This window comes from Lepidochelys kempii, chromosome 16, assembly GCF_965140285.1.
Source record: "Lepidochelys kempii isolate rLepKem1 chromosome 16, rLepKem1.hap1, whole genome shotgun sequence".
Classification (NCBI taxonomy): domain Eukaryota; kingdom Metazoa; phylum Chordata; order Testudines; family Cheloniidae; genus Lepidochelys; species Lepidochelys kempii.
The window spans coordinates 27,507,884-27,532,551 of NC_136395.1; the positions used below are offsets into that span (position 1 = coordinate 27,507,884).

At 44.1% G+C, this 24,668-nt stretch overlaps 1 protein-coding gene across 4 annotated transcripts in view; it reads left to right on the forward strand.

Annotated features, from left to right (window-relative positions):
- The window catches only part of PBX3 (PBX homeobox 3), a 160,287-nt gene that overhangs the window by 33,134 nt on the left and 102,485 nt on the right, over positions 1 to 24,668 (forward strand). The window contains exon 1 of one of the 4 annotated variants that reach the window (XM_073314198.2): positions 8,945 to 8,986. The exons of the other annotated variants lie outside the window; for them this stretch is intronic. Within the exon in view, the coding sequence (XP_073170299.1) occupies positions 8,953 to 8,986 (34 nt within the window). The 5' untranslated portion in view covers positions 8,945 to 8,952. Of the gene's footprint in view, positions 1 to 8,944; positions 8,987 to 24,668 lie in introns of those variants that run through there. 4 annotated transcript variants of the gene reach the window in all.

A 24,668-nucleotide genomic window follows, 5' to 3' on the forward strand; every position in this document is an offset into this window, starting at 1 on the left:
AATAGAGTTACCTCTCTGCACAAGTGCATATCTCCCCATTCTAAGGCACATCTGCCAGTGAGGAACTGGGACAGAGCGTCTCTGTATTTGCATATGAGAATGGCTCACCTTAGAATGTGCACAATTCTGCAGACTGCCGCTAAAAAGCACAAGGAAGTCCCTGATTGTTCGGAGCGGGTAATACGTTGTTGGGGGGTGAAACCCTGCCCTGGAATTTTTAACATAGTTCTATTGCTGCTACAATTGGAGCCTGATTAGGGTTGTTACCGTGGTTACAGCGCTATAGTTTTAGCTTTTAATCACCTTCTACGTTACATAGTATCTAACACTGCTAACAGAGTGCAGGGCTGTCACAGGCCTTGCTTTAAAGTATAATAGTGTGTTGGGCTTAATTGTGCAACAACATTTTTCTATTATATTTGAAAGTGTTTAATAAAGAATGGCACTGAAAAGCAAATCGGAGCGGCACGTGTTAATCGGTGTCTGTGTCATTGACTCCATTGGGTTATAGTGTTCACTTGGATTTGAGGATCAAATAGCAGGTTGCCCAGGTGGAGCCTTCAAACCAAACTCTGCTTTGTGCGGTTTGTGCATGTACAGTTGTGTCACTTACATACACAGGCCTTCACACTTACACACACACAAACAGAAGAGTAACCTTTAAAACTGTGTTTAAAAAGTGATTTAAAAACTAAACTAACCATGGATCTCTTTTTATTTCACTGCTCTCTTCTCTTCCTTTCTCTCCCCTCATTGCTTTTCCCTCTTGTCCCATGCTGCTTCTGTCTCTCTCCTTCCTGGTGGACTAACAGCAGCAGCATCTGGAAGCGGGGCCAATAGGAGCAGGTGTTTTGGGGCAGGCTGGGGAGCGTTCATCTCCTCTGAAGTTATTCTGGCTTCCCCATTGCACCTGGAGAATAGACCCTGGTTAAGTTAGGGAGTAGCTTGAAGACTTTGCCGAAGTCTTGGGCTGCATCTTGGGCTGTAGTAGGTGAAATGCTGCGGTTCCCTTCATAACTAAACTGCGGCTATCACTGAATAACGTTAGTGCACTTTAGAAACCAAAGGGACTACATGCCCAGTGAGACACGGCCCTTGCAAGCCGACTAAAATATCTGCTGCCTCATTCAAAGCACTTCAGGGCGAAAGATCAGAACATGGCCCTCAACAATTCCTCCTTTTAGGTCAGAATGACTTTCTTCCAAAGGTGGTGATGGTGGGGAGGCTGATTTAAAAGTCAGGTAAATTGCTCTGATTTTGAATCTGATGCTCCATTCATTAATGACAGGTTTCAGAGTAACAGCCGTGTTAGTCTGTATTCGCAAAAAGAAAAGGAGGACTTGTGGCACCCACAGTATGCATCCGATGAAGTGAGCTGTAGCTCACAAAAGCTCATGCTCAAATAAGTTGGTTAGTCTCTAAGGTGCCACAAGTCCTCCTTTTCCATTCATTAAGGAGCTAGAAGGGCAATTTAACAGGATTCTCCCATGGAGAGTAAAAAGGTGAAGATTCACGTGCTAACATCCTATTCCCTTTGGTAAGATTTTTGAATTGCAACGTGTAAAATTCCCTCTGATTTCAGTGGGAAGCTTACCTGGTAAAGGTGTTTTGAATAGGGCCCTAGGAAACTCTGTTAAAAGCAAAATCCCATTTCTAGTGCTTCTGAGCTTGCTTCTTGCATCTGGATAAGGGAACTGCAGGTTGCCTGGGAGGTAAATAGCTGATGTAGTTTCAGGGCCCCCTCTTTTCAGCTGTACTCGCTCTTTGCTCAATCTGTTCATTCTTTGCTCTATCCAGCCTAGTTCCACTGGAGTGTATCAAATGGCACTAACTGTTATTTCCTGTGTAAGAATGCTTTTCTTATTGGCACTATTTTTGCCCCATGTCTGTGACTATGAACGCACTTCTTCTGGAATGAATACTTCAGCATATCCAGTTTGTTTCTCAAGGGTTGATTGTAAAATTACAGCTTTCTTTTCCGCTAGCAATGTGCTTTTGTACAGTATCAAATTGCATTAGTTATTTTTTCTTGCAGTATAAACATGGAATAACGGTGATACAATAAAGAGATCAGGTTTCTGACTGAAAAATAATTGCAAACAGATTTTCACATGGTAGTAGTACAATACAGGAATTCCTTTCCTGACCAACAGGCCTCTCAATATGGTGCTGAGATCATACACAGTCAGCAGAGTCTATTATTTTTGTTGAAGTCCTGCACACATTTAGACAGCCTCTTTACGATGGCAGTGGTTACTTCCAGGTTTCCTACAATTGCTTGCATATGGTCCTGAAAGCCACCTAGCACGCAGGTCATGTGCCCTTCATTTTCATTATGAATGAAGAGTAAAATGTGACGGTTATTGCCTGGCAGTACAAATGCACTGTTTTTGTTTTGTTTTTATTTTATTTTATTTTAGTTAGAAGCTCGATTAGGAGTGTCAGGAGTCCCATAACAAAGCAGGGCAAATATCTGCAGAGACACCTTGTTGAAAAAGGCAACCTGGCTTCTCAAAGGTTTGAAGAGGAAAATGGTTGTTTCTAATCAAGAAGTCCTGGAAAAGAATTCCCTGCTTTTACGTACCTCTTTTTGTTTAATTTTTTGTTGCTGACAGGTTTGATTCTCTCCTCAGTATCTCTTCATGCTCAGTTAACATCAGTGGGAAGGGGAGCGGCCCAGCTGGGCCCTGTTCAAGGGAGGGATGAATGAAGGTGGGTCCAAGAGAAATTCTGAAGTCAGAATGTTGCTAAGTTCAGGGATAGTTGACAAAAGCACAAAATAAAGTTTCAAGAACAGGATAAATTTACGTTTAACTGTTTTTTGGTCTTTAATGGTAGGCCTGTACCAATCCTCCACAATCAAGAAAGCTCATTTGCTTTTTGTAATTAAAATCACAGTCAAAAGAAGGAATGATTCAATGTGCCAATGTTTCGTGATGGAGAAACAAAAGCATTTTGCTCCTTGGTCAGGTGAATTTTTGAAGGTACCACTGGAAAAAGTTATTTTGATTCCACACTTACATGGTGCAGCCTTAACAGGGTTTCGAAATTAGGAGTGAATTGACAAAAACTTCAGTTTTCTCTGCAGCTGGGGGAGCTCCTTGCATGCTTCCTTCTGCTCATCCCCTAGTTTCTTACCAAAACTCCTACTTCGGATATTTATTTTCTATTCACATGAACCTTTTTGATAAGCTCCCTTCTCCAGGGCCATTTCTCACCCTCAGTTACTTCTGTTCACACTGGGCTGTGTTTGCCTGTGGGTGATGCAGCTGCACCTCTGGAAGCCGGAGAAGGCTTCTAATGCTCAGCCTGCTGCCCAGGAAACTGAATGGGAGAGGAAGAAGCTTAAGAGAGGCCCACAGCATGTAGTAACAGGAGCACTTATCCCATATCTGCTTAGCATGACCCTCTCTCCCACTCCAGAGATGATGAGGTAGGGGCTTCAGCCCGAGAGATGATACTCTTCCTCCACACAACAGCCTGGAGACTGCTGAAGAAAAGGGAAATGCAACCCTCCCACTCACATTACTACAGTTGAGTGGCAAGGATCTTGTCCCACAAGCATCTGACATAAGATTAGAAGAAGCTATTTGAACTTGAGTCTTTCTTACCACATTGGCTACACCAAGGAGGGTTAGGTGCTGATGGTTTTCGGACCCTTGCTTGTATAGGACAGCTAGTCTCTGGATTCCATCCTAATTTCTGGGGACCTATTGTTCAGTGAGGCCTGGCCTTTTCTCTTAAAATTTCCCACTACTGCAGCCCCATAATGGGGCTGGTGCCGCCAGCAACTGGCATTTTAACCACTGTGTTGCCTACACCTGCTGTATAGACTAGCTCGACAAGATGACAAGCTTCTGCACACAGTTCTGCCAAAGTAGCTAAGGCCTAACCAGCATCACCCACTCGTGTTCCCATCTCCCCCTCCAATCCCCAGGCTCTAACAGTGCATCTTAATCCTGCCTGCAGAATTGCTTTCTGTTCCAGGTCTGGGCTTCTGAACAGCTCTGACAAGGCACCTTAATCTTGAGCCACATATAGAGCCCTCCACAGTCTAATCTTAGGTTGTCTACACATCACTGCCAGTCCATCTTTGTCCTAGCCCAGCACCCACCCCCCCTTATTACTGTCTAGACTTCTTCAGTACCAAAATGCCAATTCTGTACAATTGTTGAATAGTGCTTTGTATTGCTGGCAAAATCCCTTTCAGTGACTAAGATGATATGTCTCAACTACATTGTAAACAAACGTATATGCAAATTAAATAACAAAATGAAAAATTGTTTAAAAGATTTTGTTCTTTCCCCAAATCACCTTAATTGTTCTTGCTTCATAGCTTCCTTTTTAACTTTTTATGTCTTTTATCCCATTCCATCTTGTCTCATCAGGTTATATCATTCACAAGACATTGTATCACATGGTGTAATGTGATTTTTTTTTCAATGTGAAATTCACCAAAGTGCAGTTTTCAGCAAAAAAAAAAAAAAAAAAGTTAAAAAAATAAGCTTGATGTTGTAGAAAATTGCTAAGGGAAGGAAAAGGACATAAGGCAAAATCAGTGGCCAGCAGAGTTAAGGACAAGAATGAGTTGAAGGGTATTAGGAACAAAAACAATCTGAACAGTGGTACTGGCTGATTACTAGATAGAAATAATAGAATTGGCAATACTAATGCAGAAAAGGTAGAAGTGTTGAATAATTATTTCTGTTCTGTATTTGGGGAAAAACCCAGATGATGTAGTCATTTCATCTGATGATAATTAATATCCTCCTGAGTTACTATTGGAATGGAAAAAGTTTAAACAGCAGCTACTAAAATTAGACAATTTTAAGCAGCAGCTCCAGAGAACTTGCATCCAAGAGTTTTAAAAGAGCTGGCTGAGGAGCTCTCTGGACCATTAATGTTGATTTTTCAATAGCTTATGGAACACTGGGCCGAGTCCAAAAGACTGGAAGAAAGCTAATGAATTGTCAGTATTCTAAAAGGTAATGAGATGATCCGGGTAGGCTTATCAACCTGACATCGATCCTGGGCTAAATAATGTAGTGGCTGATATGAGTTTTGATTGATGAACTAAAGGAGTGTGATATAACTAATGCCAAGCAACATGAGTTTATGGAAAATAGGTTGACAGGCTATAACTTGATCTTTTCTTTGATGAGATTACAAATGTGGTTGATAAAGGTAAGTGTTGCTGTAATATATTTAGATGTATGTAAGGCATTTGACTTGTTCTAGGTTTTAATCAGAATGTCCTGCGGTACCAATACAAAATTAACCTGCACACATTAAATGGGATGAAACCCTGACTATCTGACATGTCTCAAGTTATAATTGTAAGTGGAGAATCGTCGTCAAGTGGGGGTATTCCCGGGGGAGTCCCACAGGGACTGGATCTTGGCCCCGTGCTCTTTAACATTTTTATCAATGACTGGGAAGAAAACATAAAATCATCGCTGATAAAGTCTGCGGATCACACAAAGATTGGGGGAGTAGTAAATAATGAAGAGGACAGGCTGCTGATATAGAGCAATATGGATCACTTGGTAAGCTCATCACTGCAAACAGTATGTGTTTTAATATGGCTAAATGTAAAGTTATACAACTAGGAACAAGGACTGTTGGACTTACTCTAACCCAGGAAACAGTGACTCTGAGGGTATGTCTACACTACGAAATTAGGTCGAATTTATAGAAGTCGGCTTTTTTGAAATCGGTTTTATATATTCGAGTGCGTGTGTCCCCACAGAAAATGCTCTAAGTGCATTAAGTGCATTAACTCGGTGGAGTGCTTCCACAGTACCGAGGCAAGCGTCGACTTCCGGAGTGTTGCACTGTGGGTGGCTATCCCACAGTTCCCGCAGTCTCCGCTGCCCATTGGAATTCTGGGTTGAGATCCCAATGCCTGATGGGGTTAAAATATTGTCGCGTGTGGTTCTAGTACATATCGTCAGGCCCCCGTTCCCTCCTTCCCTCCGTGAAAGCAAGGGTAGACAATCGTTTCACACCTTTTTTCCTGAGTTACCTGTGCAGACGCCATACCACAGCAAGCATGGAGCCCGCTCAGCTCACGGTCACCGTATGTCTCCTGGGTGCCGGCAGACGCGGTACTGCATTGCTACACAGCAGCAGCAACCCATTGCCTTCTGGCAGCAGACAGTACAGTAGGACAGGTAGCCGTCATCGTCATGTCCGAGGTGCTCCTGGTCGCCTCTGTGAGGTCGATCAGGAGCGCCTGGGCAGACATGGGCGCAGGGACTAAATTTGGAGTGACTTGATCAGGTCATTCTCTTTAGTCCTGCAGTCAGTCCTATTGAACCATCTTATGGTGAGCGGGCAGGTGATATGGATTGCTAGCAGTCCTATTGCATCATCTTCTGCCGGGCAGGCAAGCGATGAGGATGGCTAGCAGTCCTATTGTACCATCTTCTGCCGAGCAGCCATGAGATGTGGATGGCATGCAGTCCTTCTGCACCGTCTGCTGCCAGCCAAAGATGTAAAAGATAGAGTGTATGAAAACAAGAAATAGACCAGATTTGTTTTGTACTCATTTGCAAATCCCCCCCACCCCCCATCTAGGGGACTCATTCCTCTAGGTCACACTGCAGTCACTCACAGAGAAGGTGCAGCGAGGTAAATCTAGCCATATATCAATCAGAGGCCAGACTAACCTCCTTGTTCCAATAAGAACAATAACTTAGGTGCACCATTTCTTATTGGAACCCTCCGTGAAGTCCTGCCTGAAATACTCCTTGATGTAAAGCCACCCCCTTTGTTGATTTTAACTCCCTGTAAGCCAAGCCTGTAAGCCGTGTCGTCAGTCGCCCCTCCCTGCGTCAGAGCAACGGCAAACAATCGTGCATCTGAGTTGAGAGTGCTGTCCAGAGCAGTCACAATGGAGCTCTCTGGGATAGCTCATGGAGGCCAATACCGTCGAATTGTGTCCACAGTACCCCAAATTTGACCCGGCAAGGCCGATTTAAGCGCTAAACCACTTGTCAGGGGTGGAGTAAGGAAATCGATTTTAAGAGCCCTTTAAGTCGAAATAAAGGGCTTCATCGTGTGGACGTGTGCAGGTTTACATCGATTTAATGCTGCTAAATTCGAGCTAAAGTCCTAGTGTAGACCAGGGCTGAAAAAGACTTAGAGACATGGTGGATAATCAGCTGAATGTGAGATTCCAGTGCAATACAGTGACCACAAGGTCTAATTCGATCGTTGGCTATATAAACGGGAATCTGAAGTAGGAGCAGGGAGGTTATATTACCTCTGTATGAGGCAGTGGTGCAACTTTCCAGTGTCCATAATTCAAGCAGGGTGGCGATAAATTGAAGAGGGTTCAGAGAAGAGCCATGAGACTGATTAAAGGATTAGCAAACCTGCCTGATAGTGAGAGACTTGAGCTTAACAAAGAGAGGGTTAAGGGGTGACTTGCTCATAATGTATAAGTAACTCTTTGGGGAACAAAAATTTGATAATGGGCTCTTCAATCTAGCAGAAAAAAGGTATAACAAGATCTAGAAGTTGAAACTAGACAAATTCAGACTTGAAATCAGGTACAAATTGTTAACAATAAGGGTAACTAACCACTGGAACAATTTATGAAAGATTGGGGTGGACTTTCCATCACATACAATTTTTAAATCAAAACTGGATGTTTTTTCTAAAAGGTGTGTTCTAGTTCAAACAGGAAATTCAGGGAATTCCTATGGCCTGTGTGCTGCAGGAGCTCAGACTAGATCACATTCTGGCTTTATAATGCACGAAACTATCATTACGTAAATAAATAAATGGATGTGGTACTGCTAAAAAATATGAATAGCCCTGAGTATTAGTGGGAATGAACAGAATTAGCCCCAGGAGAAGGGAACTGTGTTTGAATTTCCCTATTTTAAAAAAAAAATTCTCTCACTCTTCGAGATCACATATCAGCTTCTTGAAGGACATGAATTGTTCTAACAGGTTTGTTTGGCAATCCCTGCTCTGCTGTAAAGTCAGTGGTATGCAGGATCTGGGATTCCATAGTATCTGAGTATGTCTTGCAAAACACGTTTTAACTGTGGCATCTTCACAATACTTACAAAATCCTGTTTTTTAAAATTGTCAGTGTTTTTTCCCTCCCCAAACCTGTAGCATCTGGCAGTAGAAAAGTACAGTAGGACTGGCTGGCACCATGGTGCAGAGCATCGAAGAATTCCATATTGTGACAACACATCAAAATAAATTGCTGTCAACAGACCAAAACACCAAGTGCTGTGATTCTATCTGACGTGTGAAGACTCAGACAGGCTGTCTTGACAAGTTGTGGTGGAGCACCTGCAATTGGCAGAAGACAGTGATATAAATCTGATTTGCCTGATATGCAGCACCTAGATATAGTTAATGTGGGTGACAATAACTCTGCGTAAAATTTTCAAGACACAGATCTGATTTTTTGTGCTGTTTTTTCCCCTCTCTGATAATAGTTCTGCTTCCATTCTCTTCTCAGGGCTTGCCTGGAAATAATTGTGAATAATAAACTGTATTTTAAAAATGTAATAACAAATTTAGGTTTGATTCAACTTCTTTTTAGTATTAAAAAGGCAGTCTCCCTCTCAGCTGCTCAAGGCAAAAGATATGCAGTGAAATTTTTTTTAAACTAATAATAATAAAAAACAGAATGGAGGTTGTATTAATTTCCTAACTTCAGCCAAAATATTGAAAATAGTAGGTTAAAAGTCATGAGTTACAATAAATCTTCCCTGAACTGTATGCCATTTTAAGCTTCTAGATGAGGAAAAAATCATTGACTAGGTGGTTAATTTTTACCTTTCGTTACCAATAAATGGTGATTCTTTACTTCAGCAGCATATCTCACAGCTCATTTACAAATGTGTAAAACATTTCTTGACTCCAGAGTTTAATTATTGGAACTTAACGCTATCTGCCCTGTTTCAGCCCGTACTTACAAACATGAACGTGGTATATTTCATCCTGACGCTGGCAGGTACTAGAAAACAATAATGCATATATAGATTTGACTTTCTATCTATCATTTTCCCATATGCATATCTGAAGTCTTGAGATTTGAAACCTTTTTGTGTGCAGCTGTGGAAAACAACTTTGGGTATCATGGCTCCTGTCAAAATCAAACAAGCAGAAGAATAACTTTCTTGCTGGGGCTTTTTGCTTTCATGGCTAAAACAATCTGCTTCACGTAGTTTCGAGTTTATTAGATGTACCCTGTGGCCAATTCCCAAAGTAGACTCCTGTGGCAAAATGTTGTTGTTCGGATTTGAGTACCCCATGACAAATGGATTTTAGTATACAGGGTGGGAACCGTCCTTCCATAAGTATAGAAATCTGCTTAATTTCCGATAGTCTCAAACTGTGGCTCTCCTATTTCTGTTTCCTGTCCAGATCATTAGATATTGTGTTCAAAGAGTGAAATTAAAAAAAAAAAAGTCCATTTATTCCGTTACTGTCGCTTGTATTAGTGGAAAATCTGGGGCTATGATGTAACAGATCAAAAATCTTGCAAGATGTTCAGAAACTGCTAACCTGGAGAACTTTGGAAAACCTCACTGTCCACTCTGAAAAGCTTTAAGGGTAGAAAAGAGGTTTTTGAAATTACCATTTGTTCTTGTCTGTATTGTTATTTTATCCCTTAAAGGCTGCTAATGAGAAATAGAGCCTCATTATGATTTTAAGGATGAGAAAGGAAGGCTTTTAATTAATGATATGTAAATGGTCTTGAATTGATTATGTTAGAATATCAAGAGAGATGGGTAGAAGCTGTGGTGTAATATATTTTAATTAAGAATTAATTAAAAATGATGGCAATTTCATAAAGCCTCACAGAAAATAGTAGAATTTACTTTCTGTCAGGAGTAAATTAGCCAGTGATTAAATAAAAGGCCTGCATTAATAGTGGAGTTATTTTTAAACTGAGCTATGAAGAATTGTTTAATTTTCCCTAAATAAGTGAAATAAGAATGTAATATTTGCAAATGAGCTTTGTAAATGATGGCAGAAAGCAAACTTAGTGTTCTTCCCCTTTTGCACTCTCCCTATGTCATGGAGATCTTTGCAGCGTGATTTCTTTTTTCATGGCAGACTGTAGAGGTGCAGTGTTTTTAAAGGAAATGGCTTCACGCGATCCAGACACAATTAGTACAGTTGTATGGTTAGTGTGAGTGGTTGGCACTGGGCGCACGAGAGAGCTCTCCCTCACAGTAGCTGGAGCAGAATCACTTCTGCCTGAGTTCTGTCCTTCCAGCCCTGTGTTGCACACTTCCCAGCTACCCTGCGGGGTAGGGGAGACTCCTACTGTATAAAACCAAGGGCTGGGGAAACCATATGAATCTGACATTCAAGGGAAAACCCATTCACATGAGATTATTTTCTATGGTTCCTTCCTTCCTTTTTTGTCCCTCTCTTTCTCCAGTAACCCCCATCTGTATGTTTCCAGGGCTTTATTAGTCCTAGTACCAATTCTTTTCTGTGGCGAGCAGGTGAACTTTACTGTAAATTCCCTGATAATGAGCCGTATGGTTGTAGCACACCTGTTCAGTAACTCCCTGTGTGTCTGTCTGGATGCTCACCCATCACTATGGAATCAAAATACTAGTGAAGAGAGATGCTTTGTCATCAAGATTCAAAGCTGCTCAGGCAGAGCCCAGTTGATTTCTAGTCTCGATTCCTTTATCTTCTCAGCCTCAGCCACACATGGCTCCAGCTATGCACTGGAAGATTTTGTTTCTCAAATAATCTGGAAAGTTACTGGCTATAGTTCTGATTCTGCAAACCTTAGTCATGTGAATAAGATGAGCCTGATCAGAACCTACGTGCTGGGGTCATCTCTGTGCCAATCTGTCTGCCATTTCTCTTTGTAAAATCATTCTCTAGTGCTTTGAAAAGATTTTGTTTGGCCAAACAGAATAAAGTTGTTTCTATCAGATTCATTTTCAGGCTTAGCAGTTATCCAAGCCCACAACTCAGACTGCTGGGGGGAGTAGACAGATAGAGACAAGCGAGCACCAGCTGGAGAGAGGCGAGCATTCTAACTGATGCCCTATTTAACAAAGAAAAGACCAGTAGCTGTGAAGTTTTCCACATGCATTTACACACATCTGCTCTACTGTCAATCTCTTCTCCGCATGGCTACGGCCTCCCTCCGCCACCCCACGTGGGGTGATGGGTGCCTTGCTGTGAACGTGAACCCGGCTCAGCTGTGAACCCAGGCCATTCAGCTCTGGGAAATAGGCATATCCACAACAAAAAGGGTGAAAAAAGTTCAGCACTTAGGTTTTTTTCGAGGTCTGTGGGTGGCTCTGGCCAAGCAGCAGCAGTTGCTGCATGTTATGTGGGCTCCATGCACTTGTGTATGTTATTCAGTAAATGGGTTTCATGTACTTGTTTAGTCTGCTATTCAATAAAGAGCATTACCATAGCAACTGCTCCATCACATGGTATACACTCATGCTGTCTCTGAGATAAAGAGCACATTTTAAGCAGCATATTCTTAATGCCCATGTCCCAATATGCATGTTTTGATTTTTGTGATAAGCAATCAGGCCTTCTCAGTGTCTCCCAAACCCTGTGCATCTAGAGTGATTTCTTTTTTCTTCATCTTTTTCATTTGTAGATGCTCATGTGCAAATAATGAAATATTGGTTAGTTCAAGACACAGTATGTACATTGTGTCAATGAGATGTAGGAGTTTTTTGTGTTGGGAACTTAGGAGCTTCCATATTCTTGGTGCATCTGGATCAGCATTGTTCTTTCAGCAATGCCTGATGCTTCAGAGGAACCTGAAATTGCTCCTGTATTGTGCACTGATTTGAGAGGACAGTCCTTCTAGGGAGGGTATGTTTGGTAGCTTCTCAGAGGTTAAATATGTCCCCACTGTGATGTGCCTTCTCTCACTGGCCTGTGAGATTGGGTGTTTGGTGGTTGGTCTCAAATCCCAGTCTCCTACATGGCAGCACACCATGCTGTGGCTATCCCATAGGGCCAGCTAAAAGCAGCCTGCTTCACCAATACATCCAAATGGGTAAAGCAGCGCAGAACAGATTTTACTACGAGGCAGTGCCAACCAATGCTTTGGTTAAGGGTCTGCTTGTTTCTTGGTCATAAACTGCTTAGTATCCGGATTTTAATGTGTAGCAAATAAATGAACATCATAGACTGTGGAGTGGGGAAAGTGTAGCTGTGGAGAAATAACGTGTAAACGTCTGCATGCTGCTTCCCTTTACAACAGGAGGTTTGACTGTGCCCCATTTTGGCACCGGCTCTGGAATTTGTTTTCTAAAATATGAGTAACTGAGAAAGTTCTTCACAACTCACTGCCCAGCCTTGGAAGAAAGGCTGCCAAAGTATGTGAGACCATAAGAAATGTTGTTAAATTGAGTAAAAGCCCATTGGAGCATCAGGGTGCATTCCCTTTTAAGTACTCTGTTCCCCACATGATGGTATCTAATTGTTTCTTGAATGATCTTGGTGTTTCCGCCTCACTAAACTTGCCTGCTAGGCCATTCCACATTCTCTGCATGAAAAAAGGGCTTCCCAACTTAGCCTCTAAATGTGTTTCCTAGTTTCATTTATGCCTTGTCTTTTTGAGGTCTAAATTTCAATGTGTTTAATGATTTTCTCAGATATTTGGAATGTTTTCTGCTCGTGCTTTTAACCTGTAGTTTAATCAGGAGTGAGCGTGGTACCGTGTTTGTTTGCGGTATTCCCTTAACACCAGCATAGGTCCGTCCTGCTGTCCAAGTCCGCTTACGCTGTGGTGCTCCATGTAGTTGGTGAAGGCCATAAAACACAATCATGGTAATATCAACTCAGACCAATACTTCAGGTATCTTATAACACATCTCATTGGGAACATGATTTCTCCAGTGCTTCTATGTCTCATAGTGATTAGCTCAGCGAACCCCGCCAGTGTACAAACACACAAATCTGAATGGTTTCAGAGTAGCAGCCGTGTTAGTCTGTATTCGCAAAAAGAACAGGAGGACTTGTGGCACCTTAGAGACGAACAAATTTATTTGAGCATAAGCTTTCGTGAGCTACAGCTCACTTCATCGGATGCATTCGATGAAGTGAGCTGTAGCTCACGAAATCTTATGCGCAAATAAATTTGTTCGTCTCCAAGGTGCCACAAGTCCTCCTTTTCTTTTTACAAATCTGAATGAAGCCTGGATTGCAGTATTTTACATTAAAGGCTGGAGGTGTACGTTGTTTGATGGGTTTGTGAAGAATTCTGGGCCTGGTCAATAGCCCATGGAAGTCAGTGGAAAGACTCCCACTAGCTTCAATGGGCTTTGGATCAGGCCTGTTGTTCTCAGAAGACAACGTGCATCTGATCCTCAAAGCATGTCTGTCCCTTGTCGTGCTCCTCGTCTTTCAGTGGCCATGATGGGCCCATGGCACAAAGCAGCAGCATCAGAGTACTCGGGTAATAAGACTTTTTCTCTCAGGTTTAGTAGTTTGTCATACATGTAGGAACCTGCTGGGCTGTGGGGGTGCCTTGTCCTCTTTACCGGACTCCCCTACGTGGCGTATTACATACAGAATGTTGATGCCATGGTGGTAAACCGTCTACTCTTCTGAACAAAGGAGGGAAGAATTAGTATTCCTTTCAATTACCCAACCATCTGAATTACTTGCCCAATATTCAGGTTTGCTATTAGCTGCCCAAGTCATTTGGAGATCTGCCAAACAGACCTTGGGACCATCTTTTCAGCTGGAAAACAAACAGGAAAACCTGATCACAAATGCACCACAGTGCTTCCCCAAACATCAGCTATACCCTAGGATCACACGCTGCTGCTAGGGGATGAGGAACCGGGAACTTGGGGAGGGGAAGGGTGGAATAACACTGTGCAGACCAGCTCTTGCATCCCTTTCTGTTGTCATGCAGTTGTAATGGGTGTTGGGCCTGTGGAAAGGGGAAGGGAAGTAGGTTCTTATACCATTGGGCTCTGAGTGATGATGCCAGTGTTCCTTTAAAATACTCATCCGACAGTGCTGGAGACATGGGCTTGCTCTCCTGGACATGTGCTGCATTCTGAGCTTGGATCACTAGTGGCATTTGGTACTGTGATAACAGGGGCACCATTAGGATAAAGGCATATCCTCTCAGACTGGCTTAGTGCAAGTTTGGGTCCAAAGAGAGGTCGAGGGTGGACTCTAGTACCAGTCTCAGGGATGGCAGCAATTCTCTCTCTTTTCAGGTCTGAGTCATTTTCGCTTGGTTGCCATTCAGCGTGGTACGAGGGGGAGAGCTGTGCAGTGTAGATTCTGAAAAGTCCAGTTAAAAAACCCCAAATGCATGAAAAGATTATGGGCCGACTTCTAGAGAAAGGAGCATACAAGTGCACTCCTGCAAACCAGGAACTGGCAGCAGGTGGCCACCCAGATCCTGGCTGGCCCACGTGAAAAACACGGAGAGGCCATTCCACATCCCCTCCCCGGCAGGATACACAGAAAGACATCACAGGGCGTGGCTTGTGGAGCAGGGCCATGGGCCACATGTTTATTTGCATGTCTCCCCTGCCCCTTGCTACGGACTCAAAGTAGGAATGGAGTGCTCAGTGGAGCTGCTCACGCCAGGATCCAGGGGCACATTACCATGGCTTTTGTAGCAGGTCTGTTCCCCTATCTGTGAGGTATTTACATCACTTCCCCTGCATACTGGCCAGTGTACAGTATGTGTGTGTGGATCTTATTCGCTGGTTCTTGCCTCATGGAGCGAGAGGTCCCTAGGCTCCCATCCACAGTCCCAAAACACAGAGCGCTTTATTGTAAAAACGTCCTTGATCAATCAAATGCCCCAAACACCTACACTGATTTGTAGCTAGGACAAGATCTGACAGGAGAAGCTCAAGTCTTCCAGTTGCATAAGATGAAGAAAAAAAAAACCTACCCAACTGGTTTATGTTACCTAGAGTGAAGTACAAGCCACAAATGGCTAATAAAGATTTGTCATAACAGAGGCCCTATAAGCAGAAGGAAAGTAATAGTTTACGGCTCTTGTGCTATCTGGCACCATTCATTAGTGTAGTCTGTGCTAGTAATAAAATTTTACAGGTTGATCATTTAAATGCAAGGTTAGAAATAAACTTGATGATCCAACTGGAAAAGTAACAGGGACTGGTCAGTCTGTCTCTCCCCGCCTTCCCCCCCAATATCAATATATCAAGTGACATTAGACAAAACACACCAGCTTAGGCTATAGTTAAACAGTTTACTCATAGTGAGAGGTTATTGATCACTAGGGCTTCAAACCCAATACGGAGTTGGCAATACGGGGTGGGAGGAAAGGAAGTGTGCATTGTAGTTGTGGGAAAGCAGAGTTGCTGCATAATTCTAACAAGCATTCCTCATTTTTGTTTGCTCTTTTATTAAAAGTGCCCTGAACCCTTTGATGTGATAGAGAAAATCAGCAACACAGGTCTCCCTGGTTGTTCAAGGATAAGCAGCAAACTTGCTTCCTACACCTATCTTGATCAGTGAGAAAATGTCTGGTATCGAAACCACATGGAGCGAGTGTAGCTGTAGGGTGATCCCTTGAGAGCCTGTTTGATTGGAGCTGGGAGTTCTGTATTGAAAGAGGAGGGAGACAGACAGGTTGTTTGAAAAAATTCCCTTTAGACCAAACGTTTATGTTGGAGCTGAGCTACAAACACCCCCCATGTAAGAAGTGCACCTTTATCAGTTTTCTAGGTAAAATGCTGTCCTTTAGAATATAATGTGTACCCCGCCTAGTTAATCCTTTGGTCATATCTTTCTGCAGCTCATTAGCATTAATTGTGCACCCAGTACTGTTGTTATCAAGCTAATTAAGCTTTATGCTTTCAATACCAGGCTTTGTTTTTCTTTAACCCCTTTCTTCTTGTTTCTTTTGGAAGCAATCCTGCAAGGTGCTCATACCAGGCAGGATTGTGCCGGTCTGTGTGGGTGTAACTGGGGAGAGGTCAGGTGATTTTGCATCACTTGGTTCTTGGTACAATGGGTACAGATTGCAGGTTGGTAAATGGTGTGTTTTGAGCGGATTATACAGTCAGTGAGGAAAGGGGACGAATCCCCACTCAGACCTCTGGGAGTCTCATTTAAACCTGCCTACTACAGCAGGTTGCTCTGATATGAAAGGCAGAGCCAATCCCTGTTCGCAATCTTCCATAGGCAGTGCACCATTTGCTGAGCAATCTCAACATTTACGTTAGTAATTAGGGGATGTTTAATTAAACATTCGGCGTGTGTCATCTGCAAGTTTTGGTGTAAGGATATAACACACGTTAAACATTAATATAAGGGTAATTTTGGCTGGTTCAACAGCTTGCTTTTAAGTTTTCTATTGACAGCCAAACTATTGGGTTTAATGCCAAGCTTCATGTTGCAGCTTATCTTTCCTTCATTAAAATTAAAATTTGAGCAACAACACAGAAATATCTTGTAGTTGTCCTGGAAGAGGAGAAGCAGAAGCTCAAGCGATGGTTGTTTAATATGATTATAATTGGAGAGTTAAAGCCTTGTGATCTATTTGCAGACTGGGTCGGAGCTGGCGCTGCTGTGTGGCAGCCGAGCCCCAGGTGCCTGGCCAAGCATCCCTTGCCGACATCTGGAACCAGTTGCAATACATCACTGTCAAAACTGCTTTCTCGACGTATCTGCATTTACACATTAGTTACCCACGCAGCACTCATCAAAAAAGCTGAACAATCTTGACATGGTGTCCCTTGTGGGACTGCAAAGGTGAGCTGAAGTTGGGAGGCAGTGTCTCGCGTCACTGTCTGCTGCGCTTTTACAACAGGAAGCCTGATTAAAACTGAAAGGAAAAATTTATCCTCAGCTTCTGCTTTGTATCATTTTTGCCTACATAAAGGATATGTTGGTTCACATGGAACATCTATAATATGGGCCTTCAGATGCATTTAGTACTCATTGTTTGTTTCTACTGTGGAGTAATACTGCACTGGACGGGGCAATTGGGAGGAACTGTTCTGGGGTGTCTTGGAGTCTTTTATTAGTGGAAGAATTTCCTTCCAGCTTGTTTTTCGCTATTTATCTTTTAGGAGATGTTTTTAATTTTAGAACTTGTCTGTGCTTTATTCAGGTTTGCACTCAAGGGACTGATACACTGGGGATGAAGGGAGATTATCTAAATGGGGGTATTACAAAATTAGCCAATATTTGTCACTGCATTGAAATTAACAACACTGACATCTGCCAGTAATGAGAATGGAAAGGAAACCTGACTGAAGATTTGCACAAGTGGGCTACTAGTTAGAAGCTATATTTGAGGAGCAGAAATCATCAAATGCATTTCCTATATAATATAAATTAACTGCTTTAGAAAGTTCCTCTTTAGAGCAAGGGTTCGTCAGGGGTATAATGTGAAATATTGATTTTATTTATCTGTGCATTTGAAAATGTCCCTGTTGGTCCACTCACATGTGCATTTACAATACAGACATCAGGGTCTTGGGTAAGGCTACAATTTAGGTGTGGATATTTTTAGTATATTTCATGGCAAAGGTCTGGGGAAAAATTGTAGCCATGGAAGGAACACCAACTAATGTAGTTTTCACTCCATCAACGTGCACGGAGTCCAGTGGGGGAACTGAAAGGTGAGGCCTGGGTGGGGCAGCTGGAGAACAAGCCCCTCCCACACTCACTCTGCAGTGGCAGCTCCTGGGCCCAGCTTTCCGCTCCAGGGATGCAACCTGGCACACAGGATCACAGCACCACTCAGGCCCCATTTACAGAGGGAAGGACGGGCCACGCTAGGTCGCATTGCCACTCAGTCTGGGGGCCTAATCACATGGGTTTTTTTCAGGCATTTCTAAGATTTCATGGACTTTATTCAAATTCATTATTTCCATGCCCACTGTGACCTCCGTGACAGAACTGCAGCCCAAGCTAAACCAGAGCTAATGTGTGCAAACTAAATAACTCCTCTAAGAAACCACCACACTTGGGCAGGCTCTGGGGGACCAGCTGGGGAGCCAGGTCTAGAGCTGGGGGGTCTCTTGCGGAGGATGCTTGCATCAGCCTCACCACATTCAAATCCGGGGCCTGCCAGCGTAGTGTCCCAACTTGCAGCGGGTGCACCACGTGGCAAGGCTTACCTAGGCCCTCTGATGGGGAAGGGCTGGTTGCTGGTTGTCAGGGGTCGTTTCAGAGCACACTGCAGTGGTGCAATGTGGAGGTCACAGAGGGCTGGGGAACTGAGGCCCATAGCCTACAGCAACGGTCAGAACCTCCCTGCCAGCTACAGCTGCAAATAAAGCACCATTGGCCACTTCTGCTTTCTAGGCATCCACAGCCAGCTCAGGATTAAATGGGATCCCAAGGCAGCAGAAGTCAGGCATGGACCGAGGAGACAGTCGCCAGCTCTGCGAGCCCCAGCTTGCGTTACCTCCGTCTTATTGGGGCCAAGCTTCAGGCAGCTAGCTCTCATCCGAGCCCCAATTCCTGCACCGCACCACCCGTGCCTGATGAAAGGTGGATGCAGAACTGTATAAGTAGGGGCATAGCGAGCAGATCGAGGGACGTGATCGTTCCCCTCTATTAGACATTGGTGAGGCCTCATCTGGAGTACTGTGTCCAGTTTTGGGCCCCACACTTCAAGAAGGATGTGGATAAATTGGAGAGAGTCCAGCGAAGGGCAACAAAAATGATTAGGGGACTGGAACACATGAGTTATGAGGAGAGGCTGAGGGAGCTGGGATTGTTTAGCCTGCAGAAGAGAAGAATGAGGGGGGATTTGATAGCTGCTTTCAACTACCTGAAAGGGGGTTCCAAAGAGGATGGCTCTAGACTGTTCTCAATGGTAGCAGATGACAGAACGAGGAGTAATGGTCTCAAGTTGCAGTGGGGGAGGTTTAGATTGGATATTAGGAAAAACTTTTTCACTAAGAGGGTGGTGAAACACTGGAATGCGTTACCTAGGGAGGTGGTAGAATCTCCTTCCTTAGAGGTTTTTAAGGTCAGGCTTGACAAAGCCCTGGCTGGGATGATTTAACTGGGAATTGGTCCTGCTTCGAGCAGGGGGTTGGACTAGATGACCTTCAGGGGTCCCTTCCAACCCTGATATTCTATGATTCTATGATTCTATGAGTGTCAGCAGCATCCTGATGCCACTGCTACCCTCACATGCCTCTCTCTCACATGCGGGGGGTGTAATGGGAAGAAACCCTGTGATTCTCACAGGAGCCAGCCCTTGGGGCAGGTTAGCAATGGCCCAATATTAAGCTCTGGGTCCTGTCAGAGACTGAGGAGCAGAACCACAGAGAGACAGGAAATGCCTTCTCCATGCATGGATATTTATTTTACTTAGCTTACTGACAGGCATTCCATAGCACCCCATGGTTCCTGAGTGTCTAGGTTGGTACTTTCTACACAACTTATCATCACTGGAAACCAAACACAGAGCTATAAGAACAGGGAAAGTACTACAGATGCTATTTTCTGGGGTTACTCCCAGCTTTTCTTCATGCTCATTCATCACATCTACCCTAGTGTGAAGGAGAAAGTGCCCTGCCTAGGGGTGGAAGGGTCCTCATGGTGCTGTGAATGTCCCTTTCTGAAGGCCCTGACCAGAATCCACTTTAAATCCACGCTGTGTCTCTGCCGGTGAATCACCACCCCCCTGTGTCCAGCTGAGAATGCGCTGTCCAGCACATCCAGCTGAGCACAGGTGTGTGATTTTGTATGTACCATCTAGCCCAATGAACAATTGTTTTCCTAGTGCAGAGAGTGCGGGAAGGTTCATCTTTTCTTGACCTGCTGCTCACAAACCGGGTAGAATTAGTGGGGGAAGCAAAAGTGGATGGGAATCTGGGAGGCAGTGACCATGAGTTGGTTGAGTTCAGGATCCTGACGCAGGGAAGAAAGGTAAGCAGCAGGATACGGACCCTGGACTTCAGGAAAGCAGACTTCGACTCCCTCAGGGAACGGATGGCCAGGATCCCCTGGGGGACTAACATGAAGGGGAAAGGAGTCCAGGAGAGCTGGCTGTATTTCAAGGAATCCCTGTTGAGGTTACAGGGACAAACCATTCCAATGAGTCGAAAGAATAGTAAATATGGCAGGCGACCAGCTTGGCTTAACGGTGAAATCCTAGAGGATCTTAAACATAAAAAAGAAGCTTACAAGAAGTGGAAGGTTGGACATATGACCAGGGAAGAGTATAAAAATATTGCTCGGGCATGTAGGAATGATATCAGGAGGGCCAAATCGCACCTGGAGCTGCAGCTAGCCAGAGATGTTAAGAGTAACAAGAAGGGTTTCTTCAGGTATGTTGGCAACAAGAAGAAAGCCAAGGAAAGTGTGGGCCCCTTACTGAATGAGGGAGGCAACCTAGTGACAGAGGATGTGGAAAAAGCTAATGTACTCAATGCTTTTTTTGCCTCTGTTTTCACTAACAAGGTCAGCTCCCAGACTGCTGCGCTGGGCATCACAAAATGGGGAAGAGATGGCCAGCCCTCTGTGGAGATAGAGGTGGTTAGGGACTATTTAGAAAAGCTGGATGTGCACAAGTCCATGGGGCCGGACGAGTTGCATCCGAGAGTGCTGAAGGAATTGGCGGCTGTGATTGCAGAGCCATTGGCCATTATCTTTGAAAACTCGTGGCGAACCGGGGAAGTCCCGGATGACTGGAAAAAGGCTAATGTAGTGCCAATCTTTAAAAAAGGGAAGAAGGAGGATCCTGGGAACTACAGGCCAGTCAGCCTCACCTCAGTCCCTGGAAAAATCATGGAGCAGGTCCTCAAAGAATCAATCCTGAAGCACTTGCATGAGAGGAAGGTGATCAGGAACAGCCAGCATGGATTCACCAAGGGAAGGTCATGCCTGACTAATCTAATTGCCTTTTATGATGAGATTACTGGTTCTGTGGATGAAGGGAAAGCAGTGGATGTATTGTTTCTTGACTTTAGCAAAGCTTTTGACACGGTCTCCCACAGTATTCTTGTCAGCAAGTTAAGGAAGTATGGGCTGGATGAATGCACTATAAGGTGGGTAGAAAGCTGGCTAGATTGTTGGGCTCAACGGGTAGTGATCAATGGCTCCATGTCTAGTTGGCAGCCGGTATCAAGTGGAGTGCCCCAAGGGTCGGTCCTGGGGCTGGTTTTGTTCAATATCTTCATAAATGATCTGGAGGATGGTGTGGATTGCACTCTCAGCAAATTTGCAGATGATACTAAACTGGGAGGAGTGGTAGATACGCTGGAGGGGAGGGATAGGATACAGAAGGACCTAGACAAATTGGAGGATTGGGCCAAACGAAATCTGATGAGGTTCAATAAGGATAAGTGCAGGGTCCTGCACTTAGGATGGAAGAATCCAATGCACCGCTACAGACTAGGGACCGAATGGCTAGGCAGCAGTTCTGCGGAAAAGGACCTAGGGGTGACAGTGGACGAGAAGGTGGATATGAGTCAGCAGTGTGCCCTTGTTGCCAAGAAGGCCAATGGCATTTTGGGATGTATAAGTAGGGGCATAGCGAGCAGATCAAGGGACGTGATCGTTCCCCTCTATTCGACATTGGTGAGGCCTCATCTGGAGTACTGTGTCCAGTTTTGGGCCCCACACTACAAGAAGGATGTGGATAAATTGGAGAGAGTCTAGCGAAGGGCAACACAAATGATTAGGGGTCTAGAACACATGACTTATGAGGAGAGGCTGAGTGAACTGGGATTGTTTAGCCTGCAGAAGAGAAGAATGAGGGGGGATTTGATAGCTGCTGTTAACTACCTGAAAGTGGGTTCCAAAGTGGATGGCTCTGGTCTGTTCTCAATGGTAGCAGATGACAGAACGAGGAGTAATGGTCTCAAGTTGCAGTGGGGGAGGTTTAGATTGGATATTCGGAAAAACTGTTTCACTAAGAGGGTGGTGAAACACTGGAATGCGTTACCTAGGTAGGTGGTAGAATCTCCTTCCTTAGAGGTTTTTAAGGTCAGGCTTGACAAAGCCCTGGCTGGGATGATTTAACTGGGAATTGGTCCTGCTTCGAGCAGGGGGTTGGACTAGATGACCTTCTGGGGTCCCTTCCAACCCTGATATTCTATGATTCTATGATCTCCAGTTACTTTCTACACAGAGACAAAGCCCACCACTTTCTGCCTCTGCAGGTGTTGATATTGCTCACTCATGGTCCCCAGGTCAGGGCCATCCTCTGGGGTTCAATGTATAATGTAAAAATCTGTTAATGAAGTTAATGTGGAGACCAAGTCCCTCTGTTTAGAATAATGCCTCCAGTTCTGTATCGAGCTTTGTCCTGTCCTCTGCTGGCTTTCCCAACAGTTTAGGCTAGCAGTCTCAGAGCTGGCCACTGCTGACTTCTATTCCCAGTATGATAAAAGACTCCAGAGGACTTTGAATGGAAGAGTCTTCCCATGGAGAGTTTCCCTAGCCTAGATGGTGCTGCCTCTTTCAGGCGTTGGTTAAAAAATCCACAAGCGCCAATCCAGATTCTCCCTCGCACTCTGAAATTGGGACAGTCCACTCAAAACTTTTGCTGCTAGTGGTATTTGTGTCAATGTGCATTTTGTGTTTCAATAGTTTCTGCTGGAACTGCATTATGTATCTAGAAGTTCTGTTCTGTCATGCACCTGGCTTGGAAGATTTGGGGGTATTGGTGGGGGGGGATGGAGAGTGTGTGTGTTGCGCATGCATGGCGGGTGGGAGAGGGTGGGTATATGCATGATGATATGGCCTCCAACGCTCTGTTTTTGTGGCTCTTGTTCCAGTATCTATATGGGGGTAGAAGTAATTCTTTCCTTGACACTTTAGCCAAGCACTGTTACCAGTATGCATTCCTTCTTTTCAACCCTTCCATTGGTCTAGAGTCGGAATACAGTAGGGGATCCAGCAGGTAGCACTGGTACCAGACAGATGGCAGCACAAACCAGGCTACCAGGAGACTTTTTAGACCCAGAGAACACTTTCTGAGCCCTGAGTCTTTTACCCTATCAAGCTGTCATTCCTAACATCTCCCCCTAAGTAAAATACCAGCTGTGGGACTGTTCTACAATTCCCATGGTGCACACAGGAATTGTCCTAGGGCTGTCCTATTGAAATGGGAAAGTCACAGAACAGTGAAGATGCGCCATGCATAATTGCGGCCCATTCCTGCAGCTGGCACTTAAAATGTGTCTCAGAAATATTTTCACCAATTGGGAAGCCTTTGAAATCAATAGAAATTTTTCCCAAGTTGGAGATTTTCTTTGAAAGTTTTGGGAACTCCCATTTTTTCTTCTAAAGGCCTGCTTGACAGGCAACATCACCATGCAGATGAGATCCACAGTGTTCTTCTGCGACCATGGAGATGGGTTATTTGTTTTGTACTTGATTTGTGATTTGTACTTTGATTTGTGTGGCCACCATGTCCTGCCATGTCAGTTGTATTGATATGGATTACAGGGAAAAAACCACGCCCATCCCCCACTTTTCGCTGGTGGCGTGTCTTTTAAATTGTGTGTCACACACTATTCTTCTCCTTTGCTTCTTGATGGCATGCCAGTGTTCCCTAGCAATCACAAAATGCCCATTCAGAATTTGGTTGCTTGACCACTGCTTCCTTCCCCTCTTCCATTAGACGTGGTGGCTGGACACTTACTACACCTTGGCCTCCCTCATTCTGAGAGGTCAGAGACTTTGCCCTTCTCCACATTTAGGTGAGAAATAAATGGGGCGTGGAGTTAATTGGCTTAATTCTTCTCTTGGAGAAGAGAGTAAGGGGATTTGGGAGTGTCAGAAATGTGACTTGTTTCTGCTGTAGCACTGATACCATGCTTTTCTTAGGAGATGCTACTTTTGATGGCCAGTGTCCCAGTACAACTGAATATAGTGGTAGTGTCTCCCTCTAATTCAGGTTTAGTTAATGACCTAGAAGAACCTTTGATTGATGAACTAGAAGTACTGCAGGGCTAATGACAAGGAGCTACATTGTCTTTGTAATTTTCACTGGTGTGCTTGTGGCATTTCTGAGGGTGATTTTTGGCTGCATGTTAGCAGCCAATGCCAGTGGCTAAGGCTAGAGTACGTTATTGAGGGAGGGTGAAATTCACTCCTGTGCGGAGGGCCAAGCAAGGGCTAGGCAGCATTTCAGTTCCATTAAAGCTAATGGTGAGCATATGCTGAGGAAGCACATTACAATGTTGTACTATGAGCCAATTATTAGTTGACTTTTGACGAAAATGATGCTGAGATAAAGCACCTCCTGACATCCACGTAGTGCTCTTCACACATTATAGGTAAGTGATAAAAAGTCATCTTTAAACAAGATGACTGGTTCATGTACAAAGTGTAACGTGCGAGCTAAGCTGCATCACATGAAGGAGGTGGAAAATGAAAGCCAAGAAGCTTCAATCACCAGCAGACCAAAAAGATTCCAAATGTTTTTTTGATGAGCTGAAGACTGCATATGGCCCAGAGTTCAATTGGTACCACCCCTATTTGGAATGCAGGTGAGTCACCGGTGCTGACTGATCACGGACAAGTACTGAAAAGATGGACTGAACACTTCAATAAAGTTCTGAACTTCCCATCCACCATATCAGCATCAGCCCTTGATGATCCTGAACAACTTCCAATTCCAGACCAACTCTCAATTCTGTCGACATCTGAAGTATGGAAAGCTGTCAAGCAAATGGCAAAGCAGCGGGTCCAGATGGTATTCC